The sequence below is a fragment of the Notothenia rossii genome (assembly GCF_949606895.1).
Source record: "Notothenia rossii genome assembly, chromosome: 10".
Classification (NCBI taxonomy): Eukaryota; Metazoa; Chordata; class Actinopteri; order Perciformes; family Nototheniidae; genus Notothenia; species Notothenia rossii.
Window position 1 is genome coordinate 48,818,501 of NC_136908.1, and position 24,232 is coordinate 48,842,732.

Sequence of the window (24,232 nt, forward strand, 5' to 3'; positions counted from 1 at the left end):
TTTGAAAGTTAAATTGACATTGCATATTGTTTAACTGTTTGAATGTGTATTCCTTTAAGTTATCACCCACTTTATCATGCATTTGTAGTTCAAATCAGCAGTCGATCTTGCTATGATTTCACGATCTGCATTACCAGCCTCTCGTCAAACAGCGTGTGGGAGTGGCTGTAGGCCAAGTCAGGGAAACGAAAGTGTTAGATAGAGAATGGCGTCTGCCTATCGTGAGTACTTTTTTAACATCATTATAATAATAGTCATCCTATAATAATATAATATAATGAGTTACTTATGTGTTTTTGTTTTATCGACATGCTTAGGCACACTTTTGCCCTCATAAAAAGAGTGGCCACTCTGGCCACTGTATGTTATTATATGCGAAATGAGAAATGTTGAGTTGTAGTGTTGTAGGTGTTGATATGAGGCAAAATCAAAAAACATGAATTGAAGGCTATATGCCACGTTATAGGGGAAACACGATGAAAGTATTACCTCGCAATCGGACAGTCAGACACAGATTTATAAGAAGTGGCGATGATTGTTTGAAAACATGACATATAAAGTTTCAGTTTCGTTTCTTGATGAGCTCTCTGTTCTACTGAAGCCCAAACATGTATAGTAATACTCATGGTTTACTTTAATTTCTCCTTTACTCTGAGTTAAATTAAATTCAGGGTTATTATCTTTCCTTCATTAATCTATAGAATATACATTATTTTTGCAACGTGCAGATCATGGCCATACAGCATAGACCTACTGGATGTGATCTAATGATCCAGCAGGGGGCAGCAAATAAAGATAATAAGTAATTTTTTTTCAATATTAACTTGCACTTTCTTTTAAACTGTGTTTTAAAATGTACTTGAAAGAATATCTTATGGCCCTTTATTTAAAAAAACTAATAATTAAAAAGTAAACTTAGATTAATTGTTTACCATTTCTCATTGAACAAATATCAGTACAGAAAACAATTGCAACATAACAACTAAAAGTGTCCCCACTTTTCACCCTTAAAGGATAATGATCATGTTCAGTCATTATCAATGGGAATTTTGTTCAAGTGTTCACCAAATATGTAAACAAATTTTGATGTGTGTTTTTCATTCTCAAATATTGTTTTGTGCAATTGTTCCCAGTTGCTGACGAGGAAAAGCCCTCTAGTGACCCTGAATCCTCCTCTGAGGCGGAATCAGACGCCAGTGAAAAGTCTGACAGTGACAGTGATTCAGATGAAGGAGATGGTTTTCAGGTTGGAGAAGATGTTTGAGTCAGCATCTATTTATTGCACATAAAGCCACAAGAGGTGGATCCATTTAAGGCCTTATCTTTTAAGGCAGATTTTATTTGCACCCAGGTGACTTTAGTGGAACATGCTAGTATAGCTACATTGGCTATTTACACCCTGGGTGTACTGTTAAAATGTAATAAATACTTTTTTTTAAATAGTTACATTGTTGGAATATCATGGATGTTATGCTAAAGTGAATTTATTGCCATGTTTGAAACCCTCTATTTTTCACACTGATGTAGAACTTTACTTTATTTATCAATTGAGTGATTCAAAATCTTTCCATTTTCAGTTGGATGGGAACGGGCCCTGCAAGTATTACAACAAAGGCCGGTGTCGGGATGGTGAGAGGTGCTCTTTCCAGCACGTCTGCCAGTTTGCCCTGACAGAAAGCTGTCGCTACGGGTCCAAGTGTAAGCTGAACCACCCCACAGGCGGGGGGGAGCCCTCGGGGGCCAGCAACTGGGATTCAGGCCGATCTACATCTAGTAGTGAGGAAGGTTAGTCCCGATTTTGTTGACTGGAATTATCTTATCGACTCATCAATTAGTGGTGTTGAGTCACTACAAACGTAACTTTTTACTCTGCACAATGTCATTTTTCAAAAAATGTACTTCTAAATGTTGTCTTTTTAACCAGACGAAAAGCTCACTGATGGTAGATGCTACCAGTGGCAGCTAAATGCGGAAAATGGTTGGATGGATGTTGATAATGATCACATCCTCGAGGCCCAGTATTCGCTGCCTCACTGCAAAGGCATTAAAATCTACAACACACTATACGGGTAAGAGATAACAATGCAGTGCCATAACATTTTCTACATCAAAAACGGTTTAATGACTGATCTCTCTGTCTCTGTCTATAGGGCAGTGAGTATAGATTTTAACCGGATGAGAGTGGATGGAAAGAGTCTGAGAGCGAGACGTTTAGATGATGGAAACACTGTGTGGATCTGGTACTGCACACTGGGTCGAAAGTGGATCAAGTATGGAGACAAGGTAGATAGAATTAAACGATTGGACCTTACTTTTGTGTGCAAAAATACAGCAAGTCCCTAGTTTAACATTTGATCTTCTTGGTCAATTTGACAATGAATACTTTTTTTTCTGGACAGGACTCAAAGGGCCACCCCAGTCCTGTGAAGAGCTCTGACATAGAGAAGAAGTTCCAGAGTAACCCAACAAGCTCTTTCACGTTAAACGTCGGTGCTAAAACCTCTGAGATTAAATTCAGCGGTGAAGTATACTCAAAAAACCTTCACCAAATACACATGTTGACTAATCCTGTCCCACTAAATCCAAATGTAGAACATTCTGCCATTGGGAAGTACACACCCCATGAGAAATCAGGGTCGTGTGCACACATTAAAAGCAAAAGTTGTGATAATGAAGTCAAGAATATCCCAACAAGAATCTAAACATTTAGTGGAGGACCGGACTGCAAACCTAAATAGAAAACTATTTCTGAAGTGAAATACTTCCGAGGGAGTAAAAACCCAATAGCAGTCATTGAAATGTAAATACAACTGTAGAATTGAATAATGTCATTCAAACATATCAGCATTCAAATGTGCAGAAGTGTGCTCTTGAATGTGCGTAGATTATTTAAAATCAAATTCCAATCTATGTGTGAACTGGATTGTAAATTGGCCTAATGTTAGTTTCTACTTAGAAAGCAGCTTTATTTTTATTCTTTTTTTTGGCAGAAATGCGACAGGTGTCCAAAAAGAAAAAGAGAAAAGTAACTCGTCGACCACTGTTCCGACAACAGCCCGCAGGAGCACAGTGAGTCTGGATTGTGTGAATAAACCATTTCCCAAAGTCAAACCATTTCTTCAAATTAATCCAGAATTGTATATTTACAGAGCTTCTCAAGCACCATTAGCTTTCCAGAATCTTTCTGTGGGCTCCAAACCACAGTGGCAGTTTGAGGGGAACAGTGGAGCGTGGCATGTGTTCAAACACAGGGTAAGTTATCTGGTTACATTAAACTAAGAAATTGTATCTGTCTTTGTTACGAGGTGCAAAAAACATGATGTTTCTAATGGTTTCAGCAGAGAGGAACGTCAACTGAATGCTCAGTAATCAGTGATGAGATCGAGAGGAAGTACCAGCAAAACCCCCAGAGCAGCATGACCTTCGACGTGAAGGGACAGACCTACAAAATAGATTTTGCAGGTAGTTATTTTTCAAAAACTGCAAGAGGACACATTTGTTTTACTGGTTAACTATTTACTAATAAGTTCATTTATAAATTGTGGTTTGTTACTAGGAAATCCTATAAAATACATGTTCCTGCTAAATAAAGCGTGAAAAAAAACCTCTCCCTGCTATAATGAACTGTAAGTTGCTTGAATAGTAATCCTGAAACAAAACATACAGTAGAGCATTTATTTGTTTTATTTTCCCTCTGCAGCGATGATCCAAACCAACCTGAACACCAAGCGTTCACGCAGGATCCGACGTGTGCTGGTGTGAGAATTAAAGGAGATTTGGAAGAGCTCAAGAAGAAAATCTATAAAAACAATTGTGCAATACCATATTTATACAATCAATTCAATCTGAGATGTGTTTATTTGGGGTATTTGGAGCAATAATATAATAATAATAATAATCATTGTTATGAATTGACGTGGCAGTACATTGGCGTCTTTACAGAAGAAATACATGATTCAGGATAAGATGGAATGATTCCAAAGACTGTTCTTTTTTTATTTGGATTTTGTACAAAAAAAGCTTTGAAGTTTACCAGCTCACCTAAATGCTGCCTGGCAAGTTTTACCTCAGATTATGGATACTCTACACACGTACCTTTTGCAGAATTTTGCACACACACCGTACAAATACATACTACCATACTATAAGATGACATTACAAATATTAGCTTAATAGGGAAAAACACTCCTGGAATTATCAGACATATATTTCATGTTACATATACACACTGCCTGTTATGTTACAATATAATTGATTGGTTTGGATATATGTCTAATGCAAATTCAAGGTAAATAATAATTACCTTTTTTAAGTGTTTTATAAAAGTCAGGGGGCTGCATAATGCAATATAAACATGTCATTATTTCTGCTCAAGATTCAAACTATTGGATCTTAAGGTTTACTCTACTTCATATATATGCATTTTCCTTCAATAAAAAGGGATCTAATGTAATATTGTTTGTTGTTTTAATATTTTGAAAATCCACTATAGTATATCAACAGCTGTGTTAATCTAAATAAATCCCTGTAGACAAAGAACACAAGACATAAAAACTTCCCTTTTAATAATATATGTATATATATGTGTGCATACAAAATACAGATGCTGTCAAGGAGTGAACTCTGAGGCATGAACTCAATTGCACGACTCAAACTCAGACTCGGATAGTGTTTCAAAATAATGACTTTACTGGGATTTGCACAGTAATGAAAACAAGGAAAACAAAAACACTCTTTCGAGGAAGACTAGAGCAGTGATCAATCAATAACGTAGATCCGTGAGAAGTCCGTGAGGTAAGCAGGAACGTATGTCATAGAGAGACAACGAACTGACAATGAACAGGAGGGCGCTAACACAATATATACACAGGTAAAGGGGACACAGGTGGAAACAATCAGGGCGGGGGAAATAATCAAGGACGCAGGAGACAGAAGGGGGCGGGGAGTGTGGAGGCCTGAAATGAGAGGGAGAATTAATTAAGGGAATAAACATAAAGCACAGGACAAAGGGACATGACGAAACTAACATAAAGAATAAACTTTCACTATAAGTTTCTTAGACATGAAAGATGCAGCTTCCTCAAGTGAGATTAAAGTGTAACCAGATGTGGGAAGTCACTAAATTCATTAATTCAAGTACTGTACTAAAATACGATTTTGAGATACTTGTACTTTACTTGAGTATGTCCATGTTATGCTACTTTATACTTTTACTCCACTACAATTCAGAGTCAAATTGGGTACTTTTACTCCACTACATTTATTTAATATCCTTAGCTTCTTTGCACATTTGGATTAATGATGTGAAATATAATCAAGTGTTAAATCAGACTTTACTTTCCACCTGGAGTAAATTCACAAGCTACCCTGCAGTATACAAAGTCATTCAAACTAGCTGCACCTTTACCAGCTTTGAGAACACTTTAATGATCAATCATTAAAAAATATCGTATATATTATCCTGAAATGGACCAATCTGCAAAATGTCTACTTTTACTTTTGGTACTTTAAGTTTAGTTTGATGCGAATACTTTTATACTTTTGCTTCAGTAACCTTTTTATTGGAAGACTTGTGCGTGTTGTAACAGAGTATTCCTAAACTCTGGTACTTCTGCTTTTACTCAAGTAGGCTACACGATCTGAGTACTTCTCCACTTCTGAGTGTGACCTTAATGAAAAGATCATGTTGTTATTTTCATTCCTGGTTTTGTTGCGTCAGCAATTCACGTGCAATCTGTGACCTGCCCTGAAACGAAAGTGAAAGAAAAGCTTCTTTAAAAAGTAAACCTTCACATCGGTTTCTGAGTAAGAGATATTGAAGTGGATTTAATAGAACTATAAAGGATATCGTTTCAGTACCTTTTTTTTCTTTTTATTTCCGTTTTTGAAACAGCCTTGTTGTTATTAGGACAATATTTCCTAACATCATGGTGAGTCTTCGTCACGGAATCACTTAGACTCTAAAAGTGTCTTTGTGATTTGAGATGAACATATTTATATTTGTTTCTCACAGGAAAATGCTGACGAGATGAACCATTGGCAGGAGACTGCAGGTTTGTATGATATTTAGAATTCCTGAGTGACTTCTTAGTACCTGAAGTGTGCATCTTAGCCTTTCAGCTAACTGCTTCCTATCAGGACTGTCGACGTTTCCAAGAAACAAATACTTCAAATTGGAGTATAACATGATTAAAAAGTATGAAAGAGTGATAGAGTACATGGCAATAATGTGACATATTTCGATGAAGTCAGATATAACTTGGGTACTTTTTTAACCTTTCGACTAACTTTATTAGCACACTAGTGTCAAACATTAATCTGAGTTGTCAAAGCTCTTTGTCATCAATAGAGCAGATAGATAATGAGATCCCATATGTTGTTGTTTTACAGTCAATGGGAAACATTATGAGTGGCAGCTGTCAAATGGACATCTATGGATGCCAATCGACAATGACAATGTGATCGAGACCCACTACTGCCAACCTGGAGCTAAAGGAATCACCATCAACTTCAAAGATATGTTAGTGTTTTACTCATCTAAGATTTACAGTTTTCAGCATTTTTTAAAGTCATAATTATTATATATATTATACGTTTGAACAATTGTTGCAGCCTGTCATACAGTATTTAGATACTTTTTTTATTTTATTTGCATTTTAAGAAATTATTTGATTACAACTCGTACATAACATAACTACATAACAATCCAGAAATCAGGAAACATTCAAAAAAAATCATGAAATGGTCATTGCATGTGTTTTGTGTTCTATAACTCAACCATTTTTGCCATCGGTCATCAAAGACATGATTCTCATGGTTATTTTTTCCATTCCTTAAATGTAATCTACTAGATTTTTCCATTGTGAGTTGATTAACTTATGACCTTTTAACCAATTCCTTGTAATTTGTTCAATACCTGCTATTCTTATTACGAAAATAAGTAGGAATCTTTGTTTTTCCTCTGTTCTCTGGTAAGTTAGTTCTTGTTTAGAGAAATGCCTAAAACATTTCTCTTATTGTATTTAGATTCTTAAGGGAATACAACTACATTGGTCATGAGGATGGTGACAAATGATAGATTACTCAGAAGTATGTGGTGTTATAACATGCCGTAGAACATCTTTTTACAATCCAAGAAATATCTCAAACGTAATCCCATGTGTCTCCACAGGAAGGTGGTCATAGACTTTGATAAACTGCTGACTCAGAATGTAGATCTGAAGGTGCAGAGACTGAGTTTCCTCCCTCAGGGCCAGACGGAGGACGTAGGCTGGTATGTCAGAGATGACCAGCTGTGGAGTGAATTTGGATCCCAGGTGAGGGAAGTCCCAGGCAACAACCATTACTGTACATTTATTCTAGCTGTGGAAGAAGTATTCAGATCCTTTAAAGTAACAATGCAGCAATGTAGAAATACTCTTTGCAAGCCTTAAGTAAAAGGACACAACAAAACAACGACATGTAGTCATACACAAATCTGTTTTAAGGTTTTGGACTTTCTATCCTGTCCTTACATTTTGGTGAGATTTTTTTATTTTTTATTTAACCAGATAAAAGCATTGAGATAAAATCTCATTATTTAATACAATTATTTGAACATGCATTGAAAAAGAAAAAGAATCACATAAGTGGAACTCATTAAATCAAATGTGGCCCTGACTATGACGTAAATAAGGTAGCAACACAACAAAATTCCAGTAAAGTCCAAGTACCTCAAAGGTTTACTTAAGAACAGTTTTTAGTAACACGCTTTCCTCCCCAAGATCTCCAACATGCAGTCCTCGTCCATCAGCAGTGGAGATGTGGAGCGTCAGTTCACTCTTAACCCTCGAGGGTCTTTCAACTTCACAGTGGGCTCCTCAAGCTACTCACTCGACTTCTCAAGTATGGGATATTTTTTATCTTTTTACTCTTGTGAGCTCAATAAATTAAATATATGTGTCTTTATTGATCTAACCGATTTTATTCGGCAGCCATGACACAAACAAACTGCGTCACAGGCCTGCGCAGAAATCTGCGAAGGCGTCCAAAATTCACTTTCAACGCAGAGAGGTGAGACTTTATCTGAAGGAATCATAAACTAATATTTTACTTGTTTACATGTTTAAATATACACTAAATATGACTAGAGAGGGAATTTCAGTAGTTAAACCCTGAATAAAATGTGTTTTTCTCTGCAGCCGTTCCTCCACTTCAGCTTCCTCCTCCCAGCTCACAGATGGAGGCTACAGGTGGGAGTTCATGGGAGAAGAGGGTATATGGACTGAGTACAATGCACATGTAAGTAAGGCTTCTAACCATTTTTTACTTTCTGCCCGAAACACTAACTTTATTAGTTATGATTAGTTGAATATAATGAAAGGTCCCATATCATGCTTTTCCGGTTATTACCCATCCCCTTGTGTGTTATGTAGCTTTTACTGCATGTAAACGGTCTGCAGAGTCACAACCCCTCAAAGTACACCCTGCAGCGAGTAAAACTCTAATGCAGAAAATACCTGTCTAGGCTGCCCCAGAACGCCTCGTTGGAGATTTTTCTTTTTCCATTTCCATTTTGGGTATGGTGACGTAATACCCAAATGGACCAATTGGTCCGAATGGACCAATCCGCGTAGCCGTTACGTTCGCGGATTGGTCCATTTCTCAGCCTGAGACAGCGGGACGCGGCGAGGCTGTCAGTCTGTGTGTGAGCATACACAAAGACTCAAAGCCAGGCTGCGGGTGTGTGTGTGTGCTCTGGCTGGTTTCGGGCTGGGTTTCGCTGGGTCTCGCTGTCTCGCCGACCCCACGCACCAACCAGGAAACCACACCAGTAAGCCAGCTCACACTGTCCGCTCCTCGCAGCAGCGAACCAGACCCCACGCAGTATTCTCATCTGTTTGTCATTACTGGTCTCATTTTCTGGTTGCTAACGCCATTGTAACACATAACCACTGATGTTCCGCTGTAACGGTGGTGGACTCATCAGAACAGAGTGGGCGAGCTGACCAATCAGAGTCCACTGGGCTCACAGGGAGGGGGGGGGGGAGGCAGGAACTCCAACAAGCCGATTAGGAGTGAATACACATACTATACAGAGATGCTGTATGAGAAACCAATGTGAGTTTGGAGAATTGCACAATATAAATCTATTCTAGTAGACCTCAACAATGGAATTATGAACAGTAGAAATGGCCATGACATGGGACCTTTAACTTGTCTGGTGAATAATATAACAGTTACAGCGGCATCTGGTGGTCAAATTACAAATGCTTGGACTCTGCTTCCCTCTATTAAATGGACCTATGTTTTCTATTTGTGTGTAGGTATGTTCATTTGATAGCGCTGCCCTTGAGAGACAATACCAGCTGAATCCTCAGGGCCAACTTCCCTTCAAGATCAGAAGATTTTCCTACACGCTCAACTTCTCTAGTAAGGAACACACATACAGCTACACAGCCACTCCTGCTAAACAAAACAATCAATCGTTTTGCTTTAGTAGAGGAGAGCCGTTTGAATTGCCATTTAAACCCTGTACGCTTGTCTGTCGTAGGCATGAGTCAAGTCAATGACACGATTGGGACCAGGAGAGCAGTGAGGAGGACTGCTGACTCTGGGAGTCAACAGGACAGCGGGTCAGGAGATACATTTCACCCTTAAACCCACCACCATAATAATCATTAATGACCTTTAAACACATACCATACTTCTTATTTGAATTAACCAAAGTCCCCTCATTGAAAAGATACTATACTAGAAAGTATATTACAATTTCAGGGGTGCGTCTTAATTAATACTACACTTCACCTTCCCAATAATTCATTTGGTTTGTGTTATTAAGTAGAAAGGGGTCAAAAGACAAACACTGAAACCCAATTACACTTTAAAATGAAAAAACATTATTAAGAAGTGAAATGTTCCTTATTCCCTTCTCATTTGTAAATACATTTTCTGCTAGACTCATGTCTCTGTCTCTTATGTGCCAAATCTGCCTGGCAACACCATCTCATTTAATGTGGCAGTAATATGTGAACAGTGTATGCTCCTGTGAATATGTTCCACTTATATTATTCTATTCTGCAGTTTGGGCACTTCACCACGATGGCAGTTTCAGGATATTGGTGGAATATGGAAAGAATATTCAAATTCCAAAAGCAGCATTTCCAGTCAGGACATTGAGCGGCAGTACCAACAGACCCCGTCAGGCTCCATGAAGTTTACCGCCAACAGGTTTAGCTATGAGCTAAACTTCTCAGGTGTGCTAAAGTTCTGTTTTGTAATGTCCCCCTTTCAAAATAAGATGGTAATTTCACAGAAATGAATCATTCTGTTTATCAGGAGTCTAATTTTGCATTGTTTTCTCTTTTCGCAGCCATGACTCAGAAGAACATGTCCACAACCACCACCCGATCAGTGAGGAGGCTCACCCAGTGATTGTGTGACGTCAACAGATCGAAGTCGTCTTAATGTTGATCCTCACACTGACCTCACTTCCTGCCTCAGGTTGTCTCTTAATAGAATTATTCTGCACTGATTTTCAAACTGTCTTTCATTTTGCTTATTGAATGACACAATAGGATTACTTTAAACATGAAGTTGTCAGGGATTTTTCAAATTGACTAATTTAAAGGGGACCTATCATGCACAATGCACTTTTGTATGTCTTTTATACATGAATCTGTGTCCCCGGTGTGTCAGGGAACTCACCAAGTGTCAGAAAACACAACCCTCTCTATTTTCCTCCATACCCAAATCTCTAAAAGCGGGGCTTTCACGGATCTGATACAGACTGATACAGATTTGAAATACCTCTGACGTCAAAAACAAGGAGCTCCGCCTATATGGGCAACTCTCCACCTACCAGAGGAATGGGGGGTTGCCATGGCATGGCAACAGCATGGCAACAGCATGGTAACATGACGCTCGTGCCTCGCCCCCCTCCTTTGCAGGGGGCGTGGTCAGCTGCAGCTCATTTGCAACAGAATCAGCCCTTGCAAAAACAGGGCTGGAAAAGAGCAAATAGAGTGAAATGAGGATTGGCTAAAATGCATGATCTGTTTGGTATTTTGAAAAAAAACCTCACAGCCATGTTTTATATAGGTATGGCCCTACAACATATTATTCAAATATAGCATGATAGGTCCACTTGAACTTATCCCCTCTAGTGCCTTATATTGGCATTGCTTTCTATGATTAGATTTAGAAGCTTTGGTTAGGTTACTTTAAGACATCATAAAGATACGTTTTTGGGGTTTTAATCAGGTTGCGTTCAGATAAAAGGGGAACTCCACTGATATGACATTGCTCTGTCTGTTTACAGGTATTGGGGAGCACTCTTGCTTATGTGGATAATGTTGTATAAAGCTATTGGGACTCCAAATATAAGTTAAATCTGATCAAAATTGACTCGAGCGATGTCACTTAAATCAAAAAATAGAGTCAGTTGGCGCTAAAGACAATTTAAAACATCTTGGGGTGTGGAGAACTTATCTTTGTTTGAGGCTTCAGCTTGAGGCTACAATAGCAGCAAGTCGCATAACACTGCCAAACCTTTGACCAGAATGTCAACCGCCAAGTTGCATTGTGGGTAATATAATCACAAGTGCATGAAATAAAAAAGAAATACCTTGTGTTCTGCTGCATCGACTAGGATTTATTTTGTTTAAAACTGTCCGGCAATATTATAGCACAGACATACTGAATCATGGAAGTACTATTAATGAAAGAAAAATACCTATTTTTAGCATCCTAACCTGTTCATGATTCATGAATACTGTCTTTTAATCAGGGTTCTTTAAATATATATATATATATATATATATATATATATATATATATATATATATATATATATATATATATATATATATATATATATAGTTTACGTTTTTTACCTTGAACCAAAAAGTTGACTTAGATGTATATTTAAAGCTGTCTGCTAATGTGCATAAACATTTCAAAAATACTGCCATTTCTGCACTTAATTTCTACATTAAAGTGATTTAAACTCCACGGTCTGATGCAGTGATTCAAGCCATCACACAAATAACCAGCAGCCTTTGAGAGGTTCGATTGTGTACTTTCCTTTATATGTACAGGTTTTCAGTGAACCACCTCAGAGACCAGCACCTCAACACGTAATAGAAGGGCAACACTACACACATATCGACAGCAGTGGTATACAAACAATCTCATAGAAGAATAAGCTTTCTGCTTTGGAGTTCTGCTAGGATAACGTGACGCACGCTTCACAGATCACATCCACTTGAGATGAAATCAAAACCACCACACAATTTACGCCGAATCACTGAAACATTTGTAGTCTTGTATGACAAAGATTGGGGAATGTAGAGTCAAATTCACACGGCCATGCGGATTGAAGGAGCTCACCTTGTTAAAGAGGCATTAGTACACAGAAACAAAAACGGAATCCAGTAACAAACGGCGTCTTAACAATCACTGTGAACACACTGTGACCGAGGTTCATCTAAAAACCCTAAAGTGGTGTAGTTATCTTCCAAAATGTAATATTTAGAATGAGTACACATTTTTAGAAATCTCACAATCCTATGTAGTTTTCTTTCTGTCGGGTGGAGATTAATGTAAGGAGCCATTCCATGTTCACGCTTAACAACCAAAGAGGATTATTGCACCAACTCATCTAAGGCCTCTCAACCATTATCATAGGGATGTAAAAATGCCAAGGCCCTCACAGAGCAACCCATCTTTAAATAACTATATCATATATACACTTCTTCATAACCAGCACTGGTCCTCAGACAGCTGAAAAGTGCTGAAAATATATAGCGATCATCTTCATCATTGTATAAACTGGTCAACAGGAAGGAGGATTTGGAGACGCTTATAAACTTCCAAATAGTTTTTCACTGGAATCTTAATCGGTAGCATGCGAGAAAGCAAGGCATTTGAGAAGCAAAGACAGCGGGTTAAAAACTGAAATTATTAATACTTGAGTAACAGATGAGCGCTGTCTGTCTAATCCTACACATGTACCCATTTAAGGCACAACAGCCTAAGCAGTGCATGTGGTCCTTCACGTTTGCCTTTAGCATTAGCATCTTTTTAAAGGACGCCGCTGTAATAGCTACTCCACACATCCCATTCCACTAGACACATAAATTGTCCATACTGCATTTACAGATGTTTTAGTTACCAGAGGAGGTGAAAGGTTCGTCACCAACCAGAGAACAGTAACCCTTCCCTTTTCAACATGCTTGCTTGGAAGTCGAAATAAGCAAATAAGAGCATGTTTTGCAGCTTTTAAACCTGATGTTGAAAGAATAAGACAAAAGGCTAAAAAAAAAAAAAAGAGCAAACTGGATCATCAGTCCACTCTGAGGTGCTGCAGAGACACAGTTACCATGGAGACGGACTGCAGTGGGGCTACCTCTCTCATCTAAACTGCGACTGTTGGGCTTTCTATTTTCCTCATTTCAGATTGTCTCTGGAGGAGCTTCCTGGATGCAGATCAGTGCTACCCTCCCACTGGGCTCTGACATTTTTTTTAAGCCAACTCTCTGATCCCTTTAGACATGCAGCCAATCCTAAAATAGTCCGGAGAAGCAATAAAGATACAGCAGCATGAAACTGAGCAGAAGCCACTTTTTTCCTTCTTTTTCTGCCAATTTTGAGGGGTGATTCAGCCACTCATGATATGAACACAAAACTCTCCTGAATTAACTGAGTTGGGATTCATCTCAACTCACGACGTTGGGACGCCCGAGAATGTCAAGTAGAAAATCAGTAGGAAACCGCAGCATGTAAAGAAACACAGCTTAGAAGAATTAGTACCCACCCCAGCCTTTTGTCCTTGTGGTCAAGTAGAAATTGAATCAGGCGCAGGTTAATTTGCCAGCCGAATGTGAGCAGAATTTATACTAGATCATGTTTAAAAATACACATAGCAACGCCCTTGATCGGATTTGAAATCTTCACATTCAATCAGTGTCTTGTTCAAGGTTCTTTTATCCAAAGTTACTAAAATAATATGTTTAACCTGGCAATCTAGCCGAACAAGTCTTTCAGATCGTTGTTGACAGATGCGCTATGTTTAATTCCACTTTGGTTCAGGGGGCTGGGGGCAGCAGCGGAGGGTGGAGCAAAGTTCTGCGGGCTGAAAAAAGGGTTTGCTTGCATCCCGAAGCTGCTGGGCACCCCTCCCATAGCAACAGGAGCAGCTTGCATCTGAGTCTGAGAGTTCTGGGCCGAACCAAACTGATTGAGCCACGGGGCGTTGGTGCTGGGCGGGGCCATTTGGTTGAGGGTGACTTTGGGCTGGCTGGGTTTAAAAAGACTGTCCAACGCTGACAGATCTTTATTGGTCTGCCCGATGGGTCCTTGACTCTGCGTCAGAGCTCCGAAGTTGGGGGTGCTGGTGGTGGTTGCCATGCCGCTGTAGAGGCCGGGGCCCGCAGGACGCATGCCCATCCCCATGCCCCCTGCCTGGAAGCCCATCGACGGGTTGAAGCCGTTGGAGACCGGGGCGCCCATGGAGCCCACCATGGGGCCGGGGGAGGGGAAGGCAGCGATGGTGGAGCCCTGCATTGGGGAGGGGCGAGCCGTGTTGGCCAATGAGAGGCTGTTTAGCGAGGTCATGTTGTTGAGCAGGCTGCTGGTCAGATCTTTAGTCTGCAAGAAAAACAAGATGCGGGTTTAAACTCATCAAATGTTTTATAAGGAGACCCTGAGAGGCAACAGAGTATGAGAAATGTTGGTGATATATTGTTTTGGAGTCAGATTTCATTATGTTTGTGGCTTAGGAACGGATGGAGAAAGAAGAGTTTCGCCTGCATGATTTTGTACATATATTTTGTGAACACTAACCCCGGCATGGAGAAATCACCTGGAAATAAACCATGAGAGATTTAAGTCCTATTTATGACATGGGGTAGTAGCAAACACTTATCAACTAGAACAATTAAAAATGTTCCCCATACCAATTTAATTAAGGGCTTTAGAAATATCATGTAGGCAAACCTTATGACCTGTACTCAAGTCATAATTAGAGGAGGGAAAACTATTTAGATCAGTCTTAGAAAAATGGATTTCCACATTCGTCTTTCCCTCGGTTGCCTCTCCGTAGTTAGTTTTCTGTTCTTTGTGCACACAGATGTTTTGAGGCGTTACCTTGGTGTTGGAAGTGTTGGCTGGTTTGATGCTCTGAGGCGCTAACGGCTGCTGGTTCCTCAGCTTGGCGGCCTGCTCCTGCTCCTTAGCCAATCGCTGCTTCTCCTCCAGAGTCAGAGACATCTATGGGGGGTGCAAAACAAGAGACACCATGGAGAAATTAGACTGGTACCTAAAGGTGGACATTTCTGGATATTAGGTATGACATTGTTTTCATACTCTATTAGGCTGTGGGGCGGCTGCTGCAGGTCCATTCTCTTTCCCATTAACCCCTGAGGAGCCGAAGATATCATCAATCTGAGAAAAGACACATTTCAATTGAATTTTTGCACCACAGAAAGGTATAAAACAAGAACTTCATTGTAAAAAAAATGGTGTTCACACAGTACTTTAAATATAATCTCATGTTGTCATAGAAACACCCTCTCACCTGGTTGCTGCTGTTAGGAGAGCTCTTGTTCATCTCTGTCTGGTTCCCTGGGTTTGGGATGTTTATACTCCTGTTAGAAGAGACACAATGAACTGAATCAGGGAGCGAAAGGATTTGAACGGAGGCATTCATAAGAGCATGGTTAGTCGTGCCATTATCATATTCATGTGGCCAGGATCAAATGCTAATTGCTTTCTGAGACAGATCCATTATCCCAGATAATAGTTTGGATAAAATCCACATTAATATGTATAACCATTTCAGATTTAGTCAGAGAGATTCCAAAGGAGGATATAGTGGGGGGTGATTAATTAAATGTGACACGCACCTCTGCTGCTCCTGCATGCTGTGCAGCTGCTCCAACTTGGTCTTGTGTTCAGCCTCCATCCGATTCAGCATTTCCCGAATGACCGCCATGAACGAGTTAAACTGGGATGAATTGGACAATATTACATAAAAAGGGAACAAAAGCAATTCTGCAGATTATCAAAATATGTCGCATGTGTGTTGTACCTGGCTAAGGTTGAGGTTGTTGTCTATACTCAGAGAGACCAGGTGGGGCAGGCTCTTGGTGGCAAGGTGTTCTTTGGGGATGCCCAGCTTCTTGTGGCTGAAGGTGCACTTATAGATTCCTACAAGAATTCAGAAGTCAAATAACCAAATATGCCAGTAAGTAGTGATGCACACAGGGACATATATGTGACTTTGTATTTGTTATTTAGCAGAGGTGGGAGAAGAGATCTTGTAGTTAAGTAAAAGTAGAAGTACCAGAGTGTAGGGATACTCTGTTACAACTTGTACAAATTCGTGCATTCAAAATGTTACCTGAGTTAAAGTACAAAAGTATTAGCATAGAAATATACTTAAAGGTGACCTGTGATGCAAAATGCACTTTTGTACGTCTTTTATACATGAATATGTGTCCCCGGTGTTCCAGGGAACTCACCAAGTGTCAGAAAACACAACCCTCTCTATTTTCCTCCATACCCAAATCTCTTAAAAAGGGGCTGCAACGGATCTGATACAGACTGATCCAGATTTGAACACTTCTATGATGTCACAGAAGTGGCGCTACGGCTATTGGGCCAACTCCACCAATCAGGAGGAGACAGCCACGGACATTGCCGTTCGAAAGCGCTGGAGACGATGTAGTACATATGCCAGGCCTGTAGATGGTGCTGTTCTCACAGAATCAGCCCATGCAAAGACAGTGTTAAATTGAGCGAAATGAGGAATGGCTAAAATGCATGATCTGTTTGGTATTTTGAAAAATAAAAAGTATAAATATGCCTTATATAGGTATGGTCCTACACTATATTATTAAAATATAGCATGATAGGTCCACTTTAAAGTACCAAAAGTAAAAGTAGTCATTATGCAGATTGGTCCATTTCAGAATAATATATATGATATGTTTTATAATTATTGATCATGAAAGTGTTCTCAAAGCTGGTAAAGGTGCAGCTAGTGTTAATGACTTTGTATATACTGCAGGGTAGCTTGTGGATTTACTCCAGGTGGAACTAAAGTCTGATTTAAGAGTTGATTATAATTCAAATCATTAATAAAATGTTGAAAAGTAACTAAAGGTATTAAATAAATGTAGTGGGTAGAACTACAAAATAGCCAAACAATTGACTTAAGAGCAGTGCTTGAGTAAATGTACTTAATTACTTTACACTACTACTTTCTAGTACGTTTTAATTAAATCGCATGTTAATAACAAAACGTCTCTTTAGACATTTGCATTTTCCTCCAAAACTGCATCAAGACATCCTCTTACTTTTCCTCCAACAAATACAAAAATTACAAATATCTCAATTTTCTAGATCATTCAAATTCAGCTACGTAAAAGAAAGAAATGCAGTAAATCATACTTTATCTAACGTTTTTTACTTAACGAAAGGAAGCTAGTCCAACATATTTTTTATAACAAACTGTTACAACTGCTTAAGGACTTGTAGATGTCTTCTTCACTTCAGTTTGACATCATGATCTGTGTGTGGCTGTTTTTTTATTTAATTTTTTTAACAGGTATCTGAGCAATGGCTGATAGATCAGTTTATCTCTAGTAGAAGTTGAGTGGAGTGTGGCTTGTCCTTTTTCTTTACCCAGAATCCCCATGAGTACTGCTGGTTCTCTGGAGGGGATCTGTTGTAGGAAGGGCAGGATCTCATCGATGACGTACCACTTGTCGAGATATTCCAAAATCTTCCCCAGACACACCAGGGAGTTCACTCGTACCTACCAAGAACATGGAAAGATACTTAAAACATCTAAATACATTTGAAACTCAATCATTTCAGTAGTTGGTAGAAGAGTAGAATAAAGGTGTTACAAAGGGACAAGGTCAACAGTATAGACACCTAAAAGGAATCACTATAGAAACACTATTGTTGCCTGGGAAACAGTACAAGCTGAGAGCAGAAAATGTTGATATTGGAGACTCACAGCAAGTGAAGAGGTCTGTAGGCATGCAGATTTGATTCGAGGGATGAGAGCGTTCTTCATGGACGGGTAGTCGATCAGGTTGGCAAACGTTGGGATGATGTTCAGGCACAGCTCCTGCTCAGCCATGGACAAAGCATAAGTTAGGAAATCTGACATTTATATGATGCCAATGCATCAAATCTAACTATGCTCTGAAAAGCAGCACTGAAAACACAAGTATGCCATGTTCAGTAATTGATTTAGTGTTGACTTCTCTGCTTTAAAGGGTCTCCAACTGCCTGAGTTTACCTGAAACTCAGAAAAACGTCAAATACTAAGCAGCCCTACCCCCCCATACCTGGATCTGTACAGAAGGCGCTTCCAGGGCTCTGTAGACCATCGGCAGCACGCTGTTCTTAATCTCCTCTGAGGGGGTCTTGGTCAATAGCAGGTCCATCTTCTGAAGGAATATCAGCAGGATCTGCGCAGCACAGGGACTCAGTTAGGAAAACAAAAGCTCATGTTGTTCTCTACATATGACTGAAGTAGTAAATGGAAGAGGCGGGGCTATAGGTGGCTGATGATGAGCATTAATTTAGACATACAACACAAACTAGTGACTGGAGCATATTCACAGCAAAGACCACTCACCATGTTACTAGCCTGAAGATGCATGGGAAGAGAAATACAGAGAGAGACAAGTTTTGATAAAGTGACAGACCAAAGCCAAACAAAGCATGCTCTTTAGATATATTTAATCAAATCCCCAAAACAAATGCCAAAGAGGCGAAATGATCATGCAAAGATTTAAAGAGGGAAAGCACATTCTAGCCAAAGCTTACAAACAATAGTCGTTTTTAACGCTTGTTTCTGTGAGGGTGTACCTGAATGGGCTCCTGCTGCTTGAAAACAGGCGTGAGGTCGGGCATGATGAGCCGGACGTACTCCTCCTTGGTGCACTGCTCTGCGATCAGCAGCACGTTGGGCAGCACGAAGGGAACCATGTCCGGGTTCACAAACTCTGAGGTCAGAGCCGGAAGGATCCGATACACCACCACTCTCTGAGAGACAGGAGTGGGTCACAGAAGCCATGAACGAATACTCAGACTGTAATACTGCATGTTCATGATGAGTTCTCAAGGGACCACATTAAGGGAAGACAAAACAGGAACTAAACATTTCAAGAAACTATGCAGGAAATTGACTCACAAGTGCATGTTTTTGTTCTGTGCCAGTTAACACATATATAAACAGAAATAGAAGCACTGAAAGCATCATTACAGTAACATCAGTTATTCAAAAAGTTGGACCTCAAATGGATCTAAACATGCAGTACCCCTTCAGTAAACACATTTAGAACATATTGCAGTTTAGCTAACACTAGATGTTCTTTTAAAAGTTCTGATACAACAGGGAATGATAGGTCTGAAATCAGTAGTCCTTTTGGCTGTTTTTATTAAATTCCGAAAAAAACACTTTTGACCTGATAAAGGTTGTATTCCCTGTACAAAATGTACAAGCAGTTACCTTGGGGAGTTTGGGCAGGACTTTAGGGAGGCCTTTGTAGAACTGGGACTTCTGTAGATTGTCTCTCTGGAAGAGGGAGTCAAAGTACTGCAGGGTCACAGCACCCACGTCGTCAAAAAATGGAATCTGAACAAAACATACAAAAACAGAACGAGAAAAATGTGTCCTTAAAGAAAAGATGCAGATCAAATTAGATATCACCTACATAAGCACACACACTTTCTTTGTATCTCCAGACATGTAGTGCCAACAATGCAAACCTTGGTCATCTGATCAGCATCCGGTCGCACGTTGGGTGTGACGCTGAGCAGCATCTTGACATGTTCCCGAACCTCCTCTGGGAGCTTGTTCAGCACTGCTGGACTTATGCTGCTCAGCTAGAATTGAAAAACATAGACGGAATGGATCACAGCAGAGATGAGAACCAGTGTTTTAGTGGCAAAAGTAAAAAAAACTCTTGAGATATTCTTAAAAATCAAGTCCTCAGTAGCTTGTCCTGACGTGTGTCCATTTTATCTTAGCTCCACCCACCTGGTCCAGTTGCCTGCTGAAGCTCTTGAATATGTCGTGCTTGTTGACTTGGAAAACAGGCTTGCCCTCGTTGAAGACGGCATGCATGACCACGCCCAGCGAGTACATGTCGGAGGCGGAGTCACAGCTGACGGACAGGATGTACTCGGGGGCCAGGTACTCGGGGTTAGGGAGGGAGAGTGGGGGGAGGTTGGGCTCCCACTCTTTACATGTGTACTTAGGCTGAGGAAGACGAGAGAACATGAGGAGATAAAGATGTGACAATACTCCAAGATGTTAATTTGGTAGAGCATTACAAATCTAAGTGATCCAACACACCTCAGCGTCTGAGGGATTGTTGGAGGAGATGCTGAAGTCAAAGCCCATGATCTTCCAGGCTCCACTCTTGTTCAGGATGATGTTCTCTGGACACAGGTTGCCGTGGACCATTTTCACCCCGCTGTGGAGAAAAGACAATCCCTCGGAGATCTGAGGGGAAGGAGGAATGAAGATGTCAGGGTTTGGTGTTAAAGGGTGAAACAGTTTCTGTTATAACTACAGGATTAGTACATGGTTTCTATGGCAGTCATCACTTCCTTATCTTATATAAGCTGTGGAAAAGGCAAGAAATCTGTAATTAAGATCATATGGGAACACACGTGAGAACATAATGAGGTCTGATATACTTCAAGGAGAGGCGTGAAATGGAGCTGGTACAACTGTACAAGCATATTAATTCATATTAGACTTTCCAATGCAGACATTTGTGTAGTTAGTCATTTAATTTAGTCACTTCTTAGGAATCACCGTTTGATAGAGATGTAAAAGCTTAGAAATTCACAAGTTGGGTTTGAACAGACATATTTTAGTTCATAAAACAAAAGTGAAAACTCTCAGGCTTGTTTTCACCACAGAGCATCCTTCCGGCCTCTAACCAAAAACCCACTAACTTAAGACTTGTTCGTGCAAGCGTGTTCTCATTTAACAACGTTTCAGTATACATCTGACAAATGGACACTAAACCAAAAACTAGAACTAAACTGTTATTTGCCAATGAGCAACAGTGTACACATCATGTATGGCGCAGGAATTACAGATGTTGATGATTACCGAGACCTTATTATATACAAAGCAAATCATTAGCAACAAGTCATCCAATTGGCAACATATGAAGATAATCATGTGTTGCAGTTTAAGCCAGCTAACCTGTCTGCACTCTCACCTGCAGCAGTCCAAACTTTGTCTCCACGTCGTACAGTTTGTACTCCTTGATGTCGGTGGGCAGGGGGGTGGGCAGGTTCTCCCTCTGGCCCAGCACGTTGGCCAGACTGGCAAACACAGGCTCCGTGCAGAACGCCAAGCAGTCTCTGAGGGCCACACAGAACATCTACATTATTATCATTTGAAACAACCGCTTTGTAAATGTTGAGTTATTCCTCAACAGACACTTAGAGCAACATGAGGAAAGGCAAAACAGAAACATTTAGAATTTTGAGTTTCCCCAGTTGTAAGTTCAAAAGAAAAAAAGGCAAAAAGAAAGTAACTTAAAGACAGCTTCAACCTTTTCTGGCCCTCAGGGGCATAAATTATTCAGTCTGCAGAGTCTTTGATCATGACAGGCTCCTGCTCACATGCACAAACAGAGGCAGGCAAATACATTTGTTATGCAACTTTGTCAAGCCCCTCTTTGAGGTCTGACTCTTTCCTTGGTATGTGTGTTTGTGTCAGTGTGTGTGTTAATCACCGTGACTCTTCGAGAGGATGCTGCACAGTCAGGAGACGCGGGTGACGCAGTCTGGTCAGCTGTTGCACCCCTTTTTTCAGCGAATCCACAATTTGGTCCTTCTCAAATTTCTGATACTTATCAACCGTCTTCTTATCAAACACAAACACTGCGACTTCCTGAAGGGATAAAGAAGATCAACAAGGCACTGAAATGAGCTTCAACAAGGCACACAGCACATGCTTAGTCAGTGTTCACATTTAAAATCAAGCCTTTATGAATGGGGAGTGGGCAGGGGGAGGATATCAACACACAAACCTGTTTGGTGGACTTCTTGGTGCCGTTATAGATCCTCCAGCACAAGCCAGGACCCCCGCTGGCAATATGTCGTCCAACCTCAAACTCCCGTGTCACCGGGTTTCCCATAACAGCGCTGGTGACATCTGCCGTCACCTTGGTGACGGTGCTTTTTAACTTATTAAGCATAGACTCCATGTTCAGGCCTGACCTGGCAGCTAAAGTGAGAGTGTTGAAAACAGTGACAGAAAAATAAAAGAGGTACAGAACAGTCAGTCAAATGTCAGCAAAAGTCTTTTCAATCAATGAAAGAGGCAGCTTCATAATAAACCTTCCTAGCTCAGCATAACCCTTTAACATTCAGTTTGACACACACTTTAAGGCACCTGCTTGAATTTGCACAGTGCCCATTGGCTGAGGAGAATAAACACTGAATCAGCCCAAGCTGCCCTCTGAAATATAAAGTGACTCAGGGCAAACTAAGCAACACACCCCACGTTAAGTCCCTCTTTCAAAAATACTTCAGAGTGACTTGAAAAGCATGTTAGGCAACAGGAAGCCAGACAGAAGAACACGGCTGAGAGAAATGTAGCCAAATAATTTCATCATGAACTATTTCTTCAGGGTTTTCTAGGACTTTGATGTTTATTTCACTGCACTGCAACAAGGCTGAGTAAGCTACTGACTATACATTGAGATGCACACAGTGCTGTATGCATTATATATTCCTTACAGATTCATGCATTAATAATGATATTGAGCATCCGTATTAAACGGATCAACAAACTCTTTATCAGAAATTGAGGACCCTTGCCAAAAGCTACCCCAGCCAATTCTGTTAATAGAATCACTAGTTTTACTGTACTTTTAACAATGTATATAATGCTGATATACAGTGTTACCCTGCACTTCCCTACATCTCGGACATCTATGTATCCTCAGCCATTGCCAACTACTGTAACACTACATGAACAGCAAAATGGAGGGTTCACAGAAATATGAAATCTATCAAAAAGTCAGTGTGTTCTTAGTCTTCGTCCTTTTGTACATTTCTTATAACAGCCAGATGTATTTAAACCTAACACAAAACAATATACTGCAAAGAAGTAGAGCTGTGCTGAGAGGGATGCAAGATTTCAGGTCTGATATACTCAATTGTAAAATAAATCACAATAACACTGCCATAACTGTGTCATCGCTCCTGGTTTACTGTGTGATGGTGGATAGTGGGTGGTCTGCAACCAAAAAAGACAAACCAAAGGAAACAAGATGTTCTAAATGCAGATCTATGGGTATTAAGCCCAATAAATGAACCATATTTGGTCAAATATTTCCCCTAGCATTAGGCTAGATTTAAAGATGTAATCTGCAACAGGTTTGTGTGTGTTATTATTATTATTGTCATTTTGATGTCAAATTACACGTACATTATAATCTGCCCAGACAAACTGAGGTAGACTGAGCAGCGTTTCTAGACAAACACCTGCACAGAGCCTAACTAGCCCAGTAGCTAGCTAGCTAGCTAGCCACCAAGATACCAGGCAGTTTATTATTACGAGCTTACTAACATAGTTATGATTTGACAGGGTATTCATTAGGTTAAACAACAATTTCAGCGACCGGTTGAAGCATTTCAATGGTTTATATGTCGCTTGTCAGGACTGTCACGTTTGATTGGGAAATAGCTGTGTTAGCTAAATTAATCGCCTTGTTTAGCCTGTGACCAACGCATCATAACAAGCACAGCACTGTGACACTAACTAAGCAGTTATTAGGTTCATGTCCTAAACATATGTGGCTTTATAAGGATGACATCATCGTTGCAATATGTTGGATACCGTGAAAGACTTTACAGCAAACCATCGCAGTAGCTACCTGCTAACAAGCCAACAATGCGCAAGTACACAGTGACGATTCTGTCATTACAAGAGAGATGGCTTCAGTCCTCACTGTCCCTCCGACAGTCTCCAGAAACATACCTTATGATGAACAGGGCTCTCCGTTTAATGTCTTGTTAAAAGAAGACTCTCAGCTGTCAGTAAAGGCTGAGAAACACAGCCCCCATGACTTCACTGGCATACGAAATGAAGTAGCTTTAGTGCGCTAGTAGTGAACGAACAACCCTACTTCCGGGTTGTCAGGCTCATCAACGTCATCAGTTTTTTTATTATCTATTTTTCAGGCACTCC

At 40.1% G+C, this 24,232-nt stretch overlaps 3 protein-coding genes across 4 annotated transcripts; 2 read left to right on the plus strand and 1 right to left on the minus strand.

Annotated features, from left to right (window-relative positions):
- The first annotated feature begins 95 nt into the window (after nucleotides 1-95).
- Nucleotides 96-4,453, plus strand: LOC307021638 (uncharacterized protein). Of its 2 annotated transcripts, none has more exons than XM_079653953.1 (10): nucleotides 96-221; nucleotides 1,134-1,246; nucleotides 1,578-1,785; nucleotides 1,925-2,069; nucleotides 2,151-2,283; nucleotides 2,400-2,520; nucleotides 2,991-3,069; nucleotides 3,150-3,252; nucleotides 3,339-3,462; nucleotides 3,701-4,453. In XM_079653953.1, the coding sequence occupies exons 1-10, from the start codon at nucleotides 206-208 to the stop codon at nucleotides 3,760-3,762; spliced, it is 1,104 nt and encodes a 367-aa protein (XP_079510079.1). In that variant the 5' UTR covers nucleotides 96-205; the 3' UTR covers nucleotides 3,763-4,453. The 2 variants fall into 2 exon arrangements, with proteins under 2 accessions (XP_079510079.1, XP_079510080.1); XM_079653954.1 differs by having other exon boundaries at nucleotides 3,342-3,462.
- A 1,264-nt stretch (nucleotides 4,454-5,717) lies between these two features.
- On the plus strand, nucleotides 5,718-11,991 carry LOC307021961 (uncharacterized protein). The gene is made up of 11 exons (XM_079654515.1): nucleotides 5,718-5,930; nucleotides 6,014-6,053; nucleotides 6,391-6,520; nucleotides 7,172-7,316; nucleotides 7,764-7,884; nucleotides 7,974-8,052; nucleotides 8,181-8,280; nucleotides 9,306-9,411; nucleotides 9,533-9,614; nucleotides 10,063-10,235; nucleotides 10,352-11,991. The coding sequence occupies exons 1-11, from the start codon at nucleotides 5,928-5,930 to the stop codon at nucleotides 10,411-10,413; spliced, it is 1,041 nt and encodes a 346-aa protein (XP_079510641.1). The 5' UTR covers nucleotides 5,718-5,927; the 3' UTR covers nucleotides 10,414-11,991.
- Nucleotides 11,992-12,046: 55 nt separating this feature from the next.
- scyl2 (SCY1 like pseudokinase 2) lies at nucleotides 12,047-24,182 on the minus strand. The gene is made up of 18 exons (XM_079654513.1): nucleotides 24,023-24,182; nucleotides 22,065-22,261; nucleotides 21,768-21,925; nucleotides 21,246-21,390; nucleotides 20,363-20,512; nucleotides 20,045-20,266; nucleotides 19,774-19,890; nucleotides 19,514-19,639; nucleotides 18,871-19,047; nucleotides 18,345-18,467; nucleotides 18,008-18,121; nucleotides 17,668-17,800; nucleotides 16,070-16,188; nucleotides 15,885-15,985; nucleotides 15,557-15,626; nucleotides 15,346-15,423; nucleotides 15,127-15,249; nucleotides 12,047-14,628 (listed from the first exon to the last, which is right to left on the minus strand). The coding sequence occupies exons 2-18, from the start codon at nucleotides 22,239-22,241 to the stop codon at nucleotides 14,005-14,007; spliced, it is 2,757 nt and encodes a 918-aa protein (XP_079510639.1). The 5' UTR covers nucleotides 22,242-22,261; nucleotides 24,023-24,182; the 3' UTR covers nucleotides 12,047-14,004.
- Nucleotides 24,183-24,232: the final 50 nt, after the last annotated feature.